The following is a 15,294-nucleotide window of genomic DNA, read 5'->3' as shown; positions in this document are numbered from 1 at the left end:
TGTGATTTCATTTCCTTCCCAGTGGCTCTTGAACTCAGAAATTCCACTTCCATGCCCTTGCTTCTTTGGCTAAAGTTCCAGCCTAGAGGCAAGTTACTACTCTAAAAAAGGCAGGTCTGGGATCTCATTCACTTCAAAATTTCAGTTTAAGAAAACTTATAAGATTCCACTTGTTCTCATGGTCCCCCAGGGAAGTGCTGCTGGATATCCACTGCCATGGCCCTGGTCACCTGCAGTGTGGTATCTGGGGACCAAGAACAAGGCAGCCAATACCATGCAAATGTATGGACCATGGTCAGGGAGCTCCAGCCCATGTTCTTACTCACCCGATATACTGTAATGGGTGGCTCTGATGGATCACGATCCTGCAGGTGGGGCAGGTATTATTCTCCTCCAGATACTTCACCAGGCAGCTCCTGCAGACTATCCAAGGGGAGAGGATGACAGCAACCCAGAAGAAAAGTTCTGGTTAGTGCAGCCAACTCCAAGATGACTAAGAGGACACTTTCATAAACAACCTCTGAAAAGGGAGTGCCCTTGGATTGCGCTGTGCCATTACCATCTGTTACACAGTCCTAGCCTAGGAACTAATATACCTAGGAACTAAAAAAAAAACATCAAAGAGTGGTTAAGTCACTAAGGGGCAAGAGCATGAGAATATAAGTAATATTTTAAAAATCTGCATTTTGGCCTAAAAGATAACAACAGTTCCTTGCACATCAAAGCTAGGTAACATTCAGTGGACTGGCGAAAGCAAAACTGTGCCACCAATTCCTAACACAATTAATCTCAGCCCAAAAATTCTTCAAAAGTTGAAAGCATTTTCAAAAATGTAAAACATATAGGATGGAAATTGTATGTGTTGTGAGTTTTTAACTTCATGAACTACCTCTCAGTGGTCATTAGATGCTCTTTTTACAGCACTCACGCCTCCAGGTGATCCATACAGAACATCTGTCTTCCAGTGAGAGAGAAAAAATAAGAAAAAAAAAATCTTAGGAGGCTGGAGAAATGGCTCGGTGGTTAAGAGCACTTAGGTGCTGCTACGGAGGGCCTAGGTTTGGTTTCTAGCACCCACATGATGGTTCACAGCTGTTTGCAACTCTAGTTCCACAGGATCCAACACCTTCTGGCTTCTGCAAGCACTGCAAGTACGAGGAGTATATACATACACACAGGCCACTCAAAGATTAAAAAACAAAAGAAAACAAAACCTAAAACAACAAAAAACATCCTGCATAGATCGGTCCAGGCCTGATAGGCAGAATAAGTAACATGCAACAGGCACCGCACTGACCCTTGACATCTCACAGGTGTTTGACTGTTAAAAAAAAAAAAACCGACTTGACTTGAGATCTGAGAGCACAAGCACCACTCGTGGCCGGCTTGACTGACAGACCAACAACAAAAAAAGAGTAGTTTTCCTCTGCTCAGCTTTCCTGAGAGGAGAAACCACCCTCCAGAAGTTACCCACAACATCCCTAGTTATGGAAAGCTTTCTGATCCCCACTCAAGATCTTTGTTCTTCTCTTGGCCCTGTTGCCCATGTGCCAGGCTAAGGCCCTAAGGAATGTGCTAGAGCAACCCCCACCCCATTCAGATCACGGTAGAACTGGCCATACTTACATGTGTGCAAACACTCAGTCACTGTGGTTGCGTCAATGAGGTAGCCGCTGCACAGGCGGCAGGTGATGTGGGCATTTATATCCCAGAGTTTAATCTTCCTGGTCAACATCTTTGGCTTCTGCAAGAAAAATAAATACATGGAGGTAACTGTGATGACTGATCTGGGCTGCCAAACTAACCACATCTGGAATTAAATAAAACCCAAGTGGCTGAGATAGAACTCTGAGTACTTTGGTTTTTTCTTAATTAAATCATTTGAAGTGAGAAGACACAGTTTTAATCTGGTTCTTTTGAGGTGGGAAGATATACCTTTAATCTATATCTTTTGAGACAGGAAAATTACTCTGGGCCACAAAAAGACGTGGAAGAAAGAAGCTTGCTCTTTGTCTGCTTGCTCTCTCTGGCAAATTTGTCCCTTCACTGGCATTGGAGTCTACTTCTTTGGGATGTCAGTGTATACTGATGGCCAGCAGAGCCATCCAGCCCCACGGGCTATAAACAACTACTGGATTCTTGGACTTTCTGTTGGGAGGCAGCCATTGTTGAACTAGCTAAACTATATAGCCTGTAATGAATTCCAGTCTCTCCTCCTCTTCCTCTTCCTCCTCCCCTTCCTCCTCCTTTTCTCTCTCTCTCCCTCTCTCTATTTGTTCTCTTTCTCTAGGTAGGCTCCTTTCCTACTTTGCCTTTACTCCACCCACAGATGTAGTAGATGGACTACTACATCCAGCCTTTTTGTTGGACAAATGGCCCATCCCATCTCATCTTATCCTATCACTGAATAGTGACCCACCTCAGACCTCAATGGTTAGTGAAGTTCGAACCTCAACTCAAGGCACTGCCAACAGCCACTACAGTGTCTACCAAGAAGATACAGAGCCCCAAAGAAGGTTAGATAAGGTCCTGTGGCTCCAACCTAATCACCAGTTACTTTGACATGAATCTAGCATATGGCCTTTGATATCTGGGTCCAGTCCCACTTCAGGAATTTAGTCATCCTCATCTTTGTACTTTTTGTGAGAGGGAACAGTTAAATGTCCACTCAATGCCCGAGGAAACCAATTTATGAGATGTCCATCACCAAGTCACCACCTAGATATTGCTTTGCTCCAGGCTCACCAACTGCCTGTTAGGCACTATACTCAGAGCTGAACAGACATGGCCCACTAGCCCCAACAAAGTCCATCCTGATCATAGTACCACTTCTAACCATGCACCTCTCCTAGGCAACTGACCGATCAATACTAGACACCTATCCCACCTTAAACTAATGGTACTCTAGAGAGTATGTACAGAGTATAAAGAGGGCTAAATTCTTCACTCCTGAGACAGAGCCCAGACCTCCCTCCCCTAGATGGCAGGGACCCTTGGAAGAATCCCTGCCCTCACCTCCTCTGGATGTCTGCGTGTCCTTCCTCACTCGGTGGCATGGAGGCTTCAGGCCACCAAGTGGATGCGATGATCCCTCCTCACTCTGAGTTCTGGCTGGCTTCTGCACCTTCCTTCTGTCCCTTGTTCCTTTTCCATTTTCTAGCACAAAGATAGCACTGTTACTTACTTCAAAGCACAGATACCAGTCCTGCACACAGTCCCACATTAAACCCCTACTACATTTTAGATAAGTTCTACATATTAAATCATGGGACAGAACCCACCAGAAATGCTGGAAGACAATCAAGAAGTACAAATAATTCCAATGATAGCTGCTAGAGAACAAATGTCAAGGGAATATGAGGTAGCCACCATATTGAGTGACAGGCAGCCAGAAAGGAAGGTAAGCTTCAGCTGCACTTACCTGTGAATGACAGTCTGGAATCGGGGCTACATTGTGAAGTCTGTGGAGAAGCAGAGACAGGTGTCACCATGGGAAGATCTTGTCTCACCCTCTACCCCCTAGCAACTCTCAAGGACTGTTTGGTTAAACATGTCTGCTTATTTACTTGCTGTAAGTCATCAAGTGAGAATGATAGTAAAGACACCTCAGCGGAGACACCTCCCAGATTTCCTGAGCCCTGGCCTAATGGAGAGCAAATGCATAGCTAATGGTATAAGGGAAAGAGAAGGTGGCTCCACTCCTTGCTTTAGAGCCCGAGAGGCAGGATGGGTATCTGTAGAAGCTCCATGTATCTCAGGAGTGTATCAGTGGATCTCGGGGTGACCTGAGGAACCTCACAAGGATGACAAGCAGCACTGTGCTGCTCACTTAGTTTGATACCTGAGATGTCTACATCCTCACACCCAGACTAAGCCATTATCTCTCCTAGTCACAGACTTGCCACCCACTCAGTGAATATGCCCTGGGCCTGTGTGGGCACTGTACCATGCTAGGGCCAGTGGGCTAAGGGAAATGAGCCAGGTATTCATGCCAGGATATGGAGATGGGCAGCAGCTAGAGAAATCCTGATATACTGATGACTACGGTGCTCTGAGGGTCCCTAGGATCCTGGCTGTGGATTCCTTGGTACTGCCCTTGACTTCAGGGGTGGGAGCAGGCATTGCTGGCTAAGAGCTCAGTAAGGTGCTTAGAGTCTTAACTAGAACAATACCAAGACTGCAGGTCTTTGTAGTTTAAGGACTAATTACATACAATCTGGAGGTGGTGTACCCTAACATGTGCTTAAATGCAACTCAGATAATTTCACCTTTAAAAAACTTTCCAAACTTAATTTTTAAGAATTTTTTGTCTGTCTGCCTGTTTGTCTCTCTGTGGGAATGTATGTAAATGTGTGCATAGGTGCCAGAAGAGGGAATTGGATCTCCTGAAGCTGATGTTACAGGCAGTTATGAACTGCTTGATGGGTGCTAAGAAAGGAACTCGGGACCCTGGGAGAAGAACAAGTGTGCACTCTTAACCACTAGGCCTTCTCTCCAGCCTCAGAACTGCATTTGCTTACTGACTAATAAACCCACTCAGGAGCCTTGTACAAAATCAGGAAGGGAAATGGGAAGATAGAAAGGAGTTAATATGTCCTACCAGATAAACCAAGGGAGGACTGACATACATGTCTGAAACATTTAGAGGAAGAGGGGAAGTCAACTCAAGGCCAGGTCTGTCTTAAACTAGTCCCTGCCTAGAATGGAGGACACAACCACTTGAAATTCCTGTCCCTTGAAACTTGGTGGCTCCTGTGACAGAAGAACCAGAGTGTATCAATCACTGCTTTGAAATAGGGTTCCATTATGTAGTCTTGTCCTAAAACTCCCTGTGGACCCAAGGCTGACTTTCAAGTTTCAGTGATTCTCTTGCTTTAGCCTCTCAAGTGTTGGGCTTATAAGTATAAGCCACTACACCTGGCTTTCTAATAGTATTTAACTCCAGTGCTGGGACTGAAGTTGTGTGCCATACCTTGTTTACATTTTTTTTTTTTTTTTTTTTTTTTTACTGACATTGTATGAAATGGATAAATCCCTAGGAGGGAAAAACTAAATTGAGACTAGTAAGGAAAACCCTTATTCTCTACTATGGGAACTGATTAAGTAGTCACAAAAATTTCCTAAATTAAAACACTAGCTCTGTAAGCCTACCATATCTGAGAGCAAATTACCCTTCCAGCTGGTAAAAGTATTTAGAGCTGGAACACGCTTTGTCTATCCTGTACCAGGTCCTGAGTTCAGAGTCCCAGTACCATCATGTACAACCAAAGAAGGGATCTCTAACCCCCTTTATGAAACTAACTACTAGCCATACAGCAAACTCTAACAAGACAAGATCTGGAAGGAAACTAACAGACCTGCCCTGACCCTAAGCTGAGCATCAGCCACCTTATCAACCACTATGCAAAGGGAGAGTCACTCAGGACCACGTTAGGCCTCTCCCAGGAATACAGTAGGAAAAACATCCCGTACACCAAAAAGTAAAGGTAGAACAACGTATACTCTTCTCAAAGACACGTAAAAATGATTTGATAAATCACCCAACGATATTTTCAGAAATCCTAAACAACTGTAAGGAAATAACCCTATTAAAGGAAACACTAACATGACTGCTCAAGAACTCAGAAGTGAACAATTACAGCTCCATGCACAGTCTCAAACGGAGGGGACTGGGATGCCCATCAGCTGGCAGCCCATGAGAAAACAGGCCCTCACACAACAGCTGTTCCTCGGCAGTTAGGAAAACGGGTGCTTCCAGCTGTGCAGGGCTCCTTATAGGAGAAGAAAACTGCCCACAAGGAACATAACAGCGTCATTCTCATGGGATATAAAATTCCAGAAGGGTGAACTGCCTGCTATGGGCTGGCCAGCAAGAGCAGCCCGTGGGTTTCTGGAAGAGGACTTGAGTCCCTACTATACAGCAAAATGATGAAAAAAGCTATTTATATTTTAAAACTAAGTGACAGACATACTCCTAGTGGTAGGGTGACACTGGATCACACCTATTCATAATCCCCTAAGGAAGCTAACATTCAACAGAGTATGTGATGCCACATTCACATGCTGAGTAGGTCAGGGGTATTCATGCCTTTTTCTAATTAACTACATCACTGAGTTATGTGACTGTTATGAACTGAGAAGCACATATCTACAACACATTAGAATTATAATGGGACCAAGGCTTGGCAAATTCAAAGCTCTCAAGATGGTGGTGTTGCTGCTCTGCTTACGTCACAGGGCCAGCCACGTCCAAAATACTACTTGGGTTTTTAGAGAGAAACTTTGCCCACTTCTGCTCTAGGTGATGAAAAGAAAATCACTAAGGAGAAAACCCAAATTAAGTGAATTTCATCTGATCAACTTTATTACTAAACAGGAAGTATAAATTAAAGACCCAGTGAGACTTACTTGGAGACAGTGGAGTGTGCTGGTGAGCAGTGGGCCATGCACCAAGTGCCATGATGCATTAAGGGGAAAGGCTGACATTCTGTGGTAAAGGCAACACATACACCCTGCCAAACTCTTTTCTGAAGGCTCCAGCACTCAAGACAGCTAAGTCTCAGAACCTCTACCATATCCATATGGCCAAATGGCCAGCCTGGTGTCCTCTCCAAATCTTCTAAGAATCGCCTATTTTTTTGTTTTTGTTTTTGTTTGTTTGTTTGTTTGTTTTTTGAGACAAGGTTTCTCCGTGTAGCTCTGGCTGTCCTGGAACTCACTCTGTAGACCAGGCTGACCTCAAACTCAGAAATCTGCCTGCCTCTGCCTCCCGAGTGCTGGGATTAAAGGCATAGCATCGCCTACTTTTGTTGCTCGTTACACTGCACATCATCACATCTGTGGTTACAAGAGCAGACAAGCATGTGGACATGGCAAACCATAACAGCAGTGGGATAGAAACTACTATACAGGCTGGCAGGCAGGCAGGCTGGCAAAGAGGTTGTCACTAGTCTTCATCTACAGGAGAGTGGGAGCAGTGTGCTACATTACCAAAGACAGACATGCCATGTGCACACTTATGAATAGGGGATGGGAGTACAGGGGATTCATATTTCTACAAACAAGTAGAATAGAGTCCCTACTATGACAGGCCTGGGCCCAGAACACGTCTTCCCACTCAGCACATAGCCTAGCTTGTAGAGTCCACCCAACAACCTCCACAGAGCTGGGGTTCTTATGCCCTAACTTTAGTTAAGACCTAGTTGCCACAGAATCTCAATTTATCTCAGCTTTGTGATATGCAGAAATTTGGATGATAATTAAAGCTGAAAAACATGGCCCATAAGAACTACATATAAAGAACTACACATAAAGAACTACATACGCCTGCTGCCAAGCCTGGATGGCATGAACTTGATCTTTAGGACCTACATTGCAGGAGAAAAACAATTCTGATTTATTTATTTATTTATTTATTTATTTAATGTATGTGAGTACACTGTCACTCTCTTGGGACACACCAGAAGAGGGCATCTGATCCCATTACAGATGGTTGTGAGCCACCATGTGGTTGCTGAAAATTGAACTCAGGACCTCTAGAAGAGCAGTCAGTACTCTTAACCACCTCTCCAGCCCAAGAAAAACCAATTCTCAAAAGCTGTCTTCCAACCCCCACACATGTGCTTTAGCATGCCCACACAAATGCAAACACTAAAAAATAAGTTAAAAAAAATTTAAGTATATTAAGATGGAAAAACTGGCTAGAGATACCTCAGGTGGTAAAAGTACCCCATAGAGCCAGGCATGGTGGTACAAATCTTTAATCGCAGGACTTGGGAGGTGTAGGCAGGAAGACCATAGGCTCAAGGTCATCCTTAGCTATAAGAGCCTAAGACCACCCTGGGTTACAAAAGACCCTACCTGAAAAAACAAAAGGAAGGGAGAGAGCAGGGAAGGAAGGTGTCCTCATTAATCAGTAACACAAGCCACTCTCCTAGGGATAAGATCTAGGTGGAGACAGCATCAGATCTATGTCTTAGGCACCACTGATCTGATCAGATTCCAAACTAGTCTCCTAAACAGTCCAGGCCTAATACATATTAATGAAGATAGTAACTTTATCAATATAAATAGTTTCTAACAATTAAAAAAACATAAAAAACGAGTCTTTTCCAAATAAGGCAGTTACAAACGTTCAGAGGCTGCCAACTGTCTTCCCATCTCATTTCAAAGGGGACCTCTTTCTGCTCTGTGACTGCCTACAACTTGCTGTTCAGTGTGCTCTGTGTTAACAGACCTCTTTTCTTCTGTGCTGACCCTTCTGTGGTAGCCGATTGTTACCACTGGTATAGCTCCTACATCCAAGTAACGTCTACTGTCTTCTTGCCTGCCTTCCTTGCCACTCCAGTTTCTTGCAGAACTTCCCAATATCTGTGGAAGTCTTGCAGAGGTTCCTCCCATATTTAACAGATGGAATATTCATTATCCTTCACTCAATAGGGTGTAGCTAGCCCTTGGCAGGTAGACAGTTTCCTACACAAATTAGAACCTTCCCAGCTTTGTGCTGAGATTGAACGCTGTACCCTCTGAGACACCCACAGTTATATGCCACTCAATTTGTGCTGAAACTATGACTTCCTATGATCTGGTACTCACCTGGATAGAAGTGCTTATACTATCAGTCTTTATCCACAACCATAGGCCTTGGGGGTAAGCATAATCTCCAATGTGTCACCAAACACTGATGCTGAGGACAGAGCCTATCCAGATCTATGACCTCATTAACATGCCTTGTCTTTGGCTGACTGTGTTAAGGCATTTCACCTTACAAAACCAGCCAGCAGGGGAATAAGTCACTAGCAACTCACCACAAGTATTATGACCATGGGTTACTGATATATGTCCCTAAGCAGAAATACTCCAACCTGAAATGTTTTACTCCAAAGTCTACCACCCTGAGGATGTCAGAAGGACAGAAAACTCAACACCAGAATTCCTGAGTGTATAGGAACAGACATCAATCTAATGCTAGACCTCTTTGAGTGTCAGGACAAGGCATAGCAACACAGCTCCAGACTTCCCTGGGTTATATCAGGATGGGAACTAACCTAGCACTAGACCCTAGGGATCTATTCAGAAAAACACTATAAGAACCTTCCTTATGACAACTGTAAGATCCTGGAAGTAACTATTTGTGGGATATGCCAGGCCCCACCACCCTGCAGGGGCTGTGGGGTGGAAGCCAGGTCTGCTTTAAGCTGGGTGTTTCTCCTCATTTCCTGCAAGAGGTGGCCCTACCATCTGAAGTTACTCTTTGATACTTCAATGACAAAAGCGGTATGAAAGATAAAGATACTATCAATAGAAAACTGTGTCCTGCAAGTGGGCATGGGGGCCCTGTTCTAAACTGCAGGCTGCTGTCACAAAGCACCCACAACAAACAAAAGGCTTATAGGCAACCCAAGTTTACTCCTCAGGACTGACATCTGTGTCACAGCAGACTGGCTTGTTCAGACCTAACCCCCGTGCCAAGTCCTCTGGGGCAGAGAGAATGGAAGAGCTCTCAAGACTTTTGATAAGGCGCTTATTCTGTCTTTGAGGACAGAGCCTCCTCCATAGAAAGTTCACTTGTCATGCAGTCATCTTTGAGTAGGATTTCAACCTCAAATTCTGGGGGGAGGAATGAAAACATTGGGACCATAGCAGATGCCCACTCATAACAATTCTTGCTTTTGTGCTCCATTAGGATTTTCTGTTTGAGTTTGTTGTTGTTTACTTTGGTAAGCACTTAAGATAAAAAAGCAAAAGGTGGCTGGTAAAATGGCTCAGGGTGTAAAGGTACTTGCCACCAAGCCTGATGACATAAGTTCAATTCCTGGAACCCACGTAAAGAAGATAACAGAAAACAAGACTCCACAAAGTTATCTTCTAACGCCCAGATGTGTTCAGGGTTTCTGTATTCAGAAACACACACATAATTATAAATTTTTTAAAAAGTAAAAGCCCTTCACTCAGGAGGCAGAGGCAGGCGGATTTCTGAGTTCAAGGCCAGCCTGGTCTATAAAGTGAGTTCCAGGACAGCCAGAGCTACACAGAGAAACCCTGTCTCAAAGAAAAAAAAAAAAAAAAAGTAAAAGCCCTTAAGTAAGGACACTTTGAAAGTCAATGAACTTTCAGAAAAAGTGCAATTAATCTCCGTTCTTGAGGTCCAACTAACCACTGTAGAATTTATCTTTAATACAACACACTCCCAACAGCTGATGGAGACAGCACCTCCAGCAAGTACTGCTCCTATCAGCAAGTGGGAGTTTGCTCGATTCAGTGGGTAGTCTACAACAACAAAAGTGGCTTGTGCTTATTACTACCCCTTCCCTATCCTTTTGGCTACGAGAGAAGGTATGTGGCAGAGAAAAGAATGTTTTCTTATTTTTTAAAGGGTTCATCTATCTTTGTGATTGACTAATTAGTTTGTTTTTTTGAAGCAGGGTCACACTATGTTACCCAGGCTGGTCTCTAATTTCTGAGCTCTAATGATCTTGTTTCAGCCTCTCGAGCAATAGCAAGGATTATGGGCCTATATTACTATGTCTAGCTAAATTTTATGATAATCAACTCACAGAACTAATGAATAGTTCCAGTTTTTGAAGCATAATGTACTTGCAGCATCCTTCCATTATGAGCAGTGAGATTGTGAGGGTAACAACAGACAACAGGAAACTGACCTTCAACCTCAATGTATTTCCTAAGTAAAAAAAAATTACATCTTCAACTTTAAATCCAATTTTGAACATCAAACAAACAAGGCAGCAAACCATAAAAGGTAATTAAAGAATAACACAGACCCAAACAAATCTTGTTTTAAAACACAAATGATTCTAGTGAGTGTGACCTTGCAAACCTGAGGTGGAACCTCCCAAAGTCCAGCAATGACAGGGAAGTGGCCATCAGGGACAAGAGTATCCAGAACGACCTTGGATAAGTACTCTGATTAGTATTCCACCCCTACCCCAGACCTGGGCTGGGAGAAAGGGCTCCTGTCTGCAGGTCTCTGAGCATAGTATTCCCACAAGGAACAGAAATCCCAACTTTTTCAGAACCTCACATCTTACTATTTTGAAAGTCACTTATAACCTAGTGCATGAGACCTAATGTATCAGAAAAGACACTTTCTCCATATTATTTAAGATGGTTAAGAAAATCTAGAGGGTTGGCTTATAATTTCTTTCAGAATAACTTGCCAAGGCTCTGAGAATACTGGAAAACCCTCACTCAGAGGTTAGATGCTATGCTCCTATATCCACCCCACTTTATCCACAGGGGTCTGCTTGCCAGAGCATTCCAAATAGTAAGTTAACTACCAGGAACCTTTTCTTTTATAGCAGATGCCTCTTAAATGGTATACATGCATGCATTACAATCATCTGAACTTTTATAGTAACATCAAAGGAACCTTATATACCTTATTTAGAGGCCTTATTCTAACACACCATTCTACATACAACAATTTTCTGAGATAGAATCTAACTCTATAGGCCAAATCGGTCTGGAATTCACTACTGTAGTGCAGGTTTGCTTCAAACTCAAACTCACTGAAACTGTCTCAGCTCCCAAGAGCTGGGATTACAGTTGTGAGAGATCATGTTTGCATCTACACATAACTCTTAATTTGTTTATGAAATTTTCTAGGGTATGGGCCACATGATACTTAAAACTTGCTAAGTGCCTGGCTGACAGCAATACTGCAGAGCCTGATCCACCTTCTACTGACCTAACTAGTACCCTGACCAAGGAACCTGGCCAGGAAACCTGAAAAGTCAGGCCTGGGCTCGTCACCTTCTAGCAGAACCAATATCTTAGGTATCTTAGGGCACTACATTCTAAGGTAGCTTGTTATATAGCAACATATAAATAATATAACCCTTCAATACCATTCTATGTTCAGAAATCCAAGCATAGGAAATTGAAGATCACCATCAAACCTAAACAAATGCTCAGTTCTTGTCTAACATTTCACACAGCAAAATACAATAAAGGGCACAGCAAAGAAAAAAATCAGAGGTAAGCGCTCGGTACAAGATTCCCAAGTGTGAGGACACTTGGCAAATAACAACTTTCCACTTTGAACACAACTCAGTTGACACCCATGCTAAGAAACCTAGACTTGTTTTTCCCTGAGAAACCAAACCGTGATGTGGCTCAAAATGAAACATAGAACTGGCCAGCTCAAATATCTCTTAGGAATCCAAACAGCCCAGAGTTTGCTCTCACCCTGTCTCCAGCACTTTTAAGTGCAGCCTGACAGAGCAGAACTTCCACAGAGCAACACAGCCATTGTTGACCACCCAGGTCTGTGTGGGAGCTAGGCCACTCTAGAATGCCTTGCTTTCTTATCTTGAAACATATCAGGTTTTCAGTGAACATCTCAGTACCTGCCCTAGTGTCTCCCACAACAGTAAAAACACATCTCACTTTTCCACAAATATTGTGTTCTCCATGACAGACTGGCTGGGAAGATTTCAGAGAAACAAAAACTCTTTCCTTTCTAGGAGAGAAACAGGAGTGTGGGTGCTAGGTGTTCATCTATTCAAAAGGCCCTCAGTCCTCTCTGCTCACTGCCCTCACCTTCCTACCTATTCCTGGAAGGCCTCCTCCCCACTGGACACCTAGCCTCTAGCCTCTCTACACCACACCCTCAAGACCTGCTGGGAGAGGAGGAAGGAGGGTGAAGGTACAGCCACTGACCTGGGGTCAAGACTAGGGAAAGGCACAGTCCTGTAGGAGCTGGGGAGACCAGACGAAAGGCAACTTGGAGGCTTGGGGCATGAAGCAGCAAGCACAGGGCATGCCCTTGATACCTGAGTCCTTGGAGCCCAGCTGAGCTCCAACTTTGCCTTGCAACTGTGCTGAGAGCCTCACCCACTCTGTAACATCAAGAAGCTAGGGGACCTGTGGGGAGTGTAAGCACTTCATAGCAAAGGTTCCCTGTGGCTGGGCTGATCGAAACCTCCCAATGCCTAGTAGTCTTTTCAGCAGAGTTCGGGGGTCAATTACTAGAGTCCTAGGCCCTCCCTGCCTTAAAGTTCCAACTATTATCTAAGTAATCCCTGAGGACCATCCTCACGGTTCAGCTCCAAGGCTTTCATTTTAAAGGGACCCACCTTTGGTCCTGTTTGTCCTGAAGCCTATCTATATTCTGAACTCTCCTCACAGTTCACCCTCAGGGCCTCAAACTGCTCAAAGGACTGCCACAGTGGTCCAGATTCCTTTGAGCCAGCCTTGATTTCCCAGCTCTCTACAGCCGATTTGTCCCTGGGAGATCTGACCTTCCTATGGCCTTGTCCCAGCACCCTGGCCCTCTGTGGGGTGGTCTCAGGGTCTTAACCCTCCTCTGTAATCTATCATTAGTTGGCCCATCTAAGTGATTCTGCCATTTTCTAAGTCCTGCCAGGTCCTGGGAGCCATTCTTCCTCAATGACCTTTTCTAGACTCTTGTCAGGTCTCTAATACTGACCCTCCCCCAAGTGTCCATTCCAAGAGTCGGGGCTCCACCTGTCCTGGGGTCCCAGAACTATGGGAGAGCTGCCCAGTCCTAAGGACTGTTCAGTGAGTAGCCCTCAGTAATTCTGGCCTGGTCCTGGGTCCTGCCTGGTCTGCGGTCCTGATCCCCCTGGATCCAGCCTGGCCCAGACTCCTGTTCTTCCGGGGTCCTGTTCTCTGGAATCGTGCCTGGTGCCAGGTCTAGCCGGACTGAGCTCCTTGTCTTCCCTAGGTCCTGTTTTCTCGGGGTCCAGACTGCTCGGAATCCACCTCGGCTGCTGTTCTGCCTGGTCTAGGATTCTGCCCACCCCGGTCTAGCCTGGTCAAGGGTCCAGCCTTGTGCAGGCTCTTCCCCGGGTTCTGTCTGGTCCAAGGTCCCTGTCCTCCCTGGGTCCAGATTGTTCCGGGATCCAGCATGGCCCTGGGTTCTGCCCTCCCGGGGTCCAGACCTGCGAGAAGTCCTGGCCTTCTCGCAGGCTTTTAGGGTCCCGCCTCCCGGGCCTGCCGGGGGCGCTGGGCTCGCAGCCTTCTGCCGCCCATGGGCCGAGGCCCGCGGCCTGAGGAGCGGGCGCGCGGGCCAGGCCAGGCGGGGCGGGCTCACTGACCTGCGTCTCGGGCGGCGGGCGAGCGGGCGCACGCGGGGGCTCGCCGGGAGGGGGAGGGGGCGCCGCTCCCTCTGGGTCCCCCCCAAGAGGAGGAGAAAAAAGCCGTGCAGAGTTTAAAACAAAGAGGCGGAAATGCCCGAACCCAGCCGAGTGCGGAGTCGGGGGCGCCGCGGCTGGAGCATGCGCAGTGTGTGGCTCAGCTCCCACCTCGCAAACGAGAGAGGCGGGGCCTCTGAAAGGCGGAGCCTATAGGGGTGGGGTGCAGGAGGGGCCAGAGAGCGCAGGCGCGTGCAGGCAGCAATTGACTCAGGAAGCTGGCTCGGCGAGACAGGCAGGGTGGAGCTCGGGGGTGTGGTCACAGGTGAGAGGTGGGTCAGGAGGCGTGGTCAGAAGCACTACCTGGAGAAACTCCGCCGGGTTGTTCAGGACGCGCGCTGACAGGCAACTGCATGAGTTAGGAACGAAACCGGAGTATCTAGACCACGGGTTTCCTACCCCCATAAACCTTCTGCTTACATTTTTGTCCTTTCTTGGAATCACTGTGGACACAGAGAGACCCTTATGCTGGCCTTTCGGACCGTGGAAACCCACAATTTGTCCGTTGTCCACTGTGCATTGTGACTGGCAGAGGGCATAAACTGAGAAAAGAAAGTCTGTTCTTGTTTGTTTGTTTGTTTGTTTGTTTACTTGTATTTTCGAGAAAGGGTTTCTCTGTGTTGCCCTGACTGGTCTCGAACTAACATAGATCCGCCTGCCTCTGCCTCCCAAGTGTTGGGACTAAAGGAATGCCCTACCATGCTGGACTGGAAGTCTGTTCTTAGGAAACAAAGTGGTTGTGGCAGCTGTATGCTAGACAGGCGGTGGGACAAGGAAGCAGCAAGGTGGCCAACCAGCAGGTGTTTGGGAGAAGGGGCATGCAAAGAATGAGGTTGAAAGGGGTTATCGCCTTTAATCCCAGCATTTGGGAGGCAGAGGCAGGTGGATTACTGAGTTCGAGGCCAGCCTGGTCTACAAAGCGAGTTCCAGGACAGCCAGGGCTACACAGAGAAACCCTGTCTCAGAGAAAGAAAGAAAGAAAGAAAGAAAGAAAGAAAGAAAGAAAGAAAGAAAGAAAGAAAGAAAGAAAGAAAGAAAGAAAGGAAAACAGAATAGGCACCCAGGAAGGCAAATATACTCTACTGAAGCCTGGCAGCCTTTGTATCACAGAGAGACT

At 45.8% G+C, this 15,294-nt stretch overlaps 1 protein-coding gene across 4 annotated transcripts in view; it reads right to left on the bottom strand.

Moving 5' to 3' along the window:
* Pcgf3 (polycomb group ring finger 3) overlaps nucleotides 1–14,274 on the bottom strand; it is a 45,718-nt gene extending 31,444 nt beyond the window's left edge. For 2 of the 4 annotated variants that reach the window (NM_001377000.1, NM_172716.5), the window contains exons 1-5: nucleotides 14,082–14,274; nucleotides 3,422–3,461; nucleotides 3,016–3,156; nucleotides 1,627–1,744; nucleotides 327–423 (exon numbers count right to left, since the gene is read on the bottom strand). In NM_001377000.1, coding sequence (NP_001363929.1) covers nucleotides 327–423; nucleotides 1,627–1,735 — 206 coding nt within the window. In that variant the 5' untranslated portion in view covers nucleotides 1,736–1,744; nucleotides 3,016–3,156; nucleotides 3,422–3,461; nucleotides 14,082–14,274. Of the gene's footprint in view, nucleotides 1–326; nucleotides 424–1,626; nucleotides 1,745–3,015; nucleotides 3,157–3,421; nucleotides 3,462–12,681; nucleotides 14,031–14,081 lie in introns of those variants that run through there. The other 2 variants (NM_001377001.1, XM_030254794.1) reach the window with 2 other exon arrangements.
* Nucleotides 14,275–15,294: the final 1,020 nt, after the last annotated feature.

The sequence above is a fragment of the Mus musculus genome, chromosome 5, assembly GCF_000001635.26.
Source record: "Mus musculus strain C57BL/6J chromosome 5, GRCm38.p6 C57BL/6J".
Lineage (NCBI taxonomy): Eukaryota > Metazoa > Chordata > Mammalia > Rodentia > Muridae > Mus > Mus musculus.
This window is presented reverse-complemented; position numbering and strand designations above follow the sequence as displayed.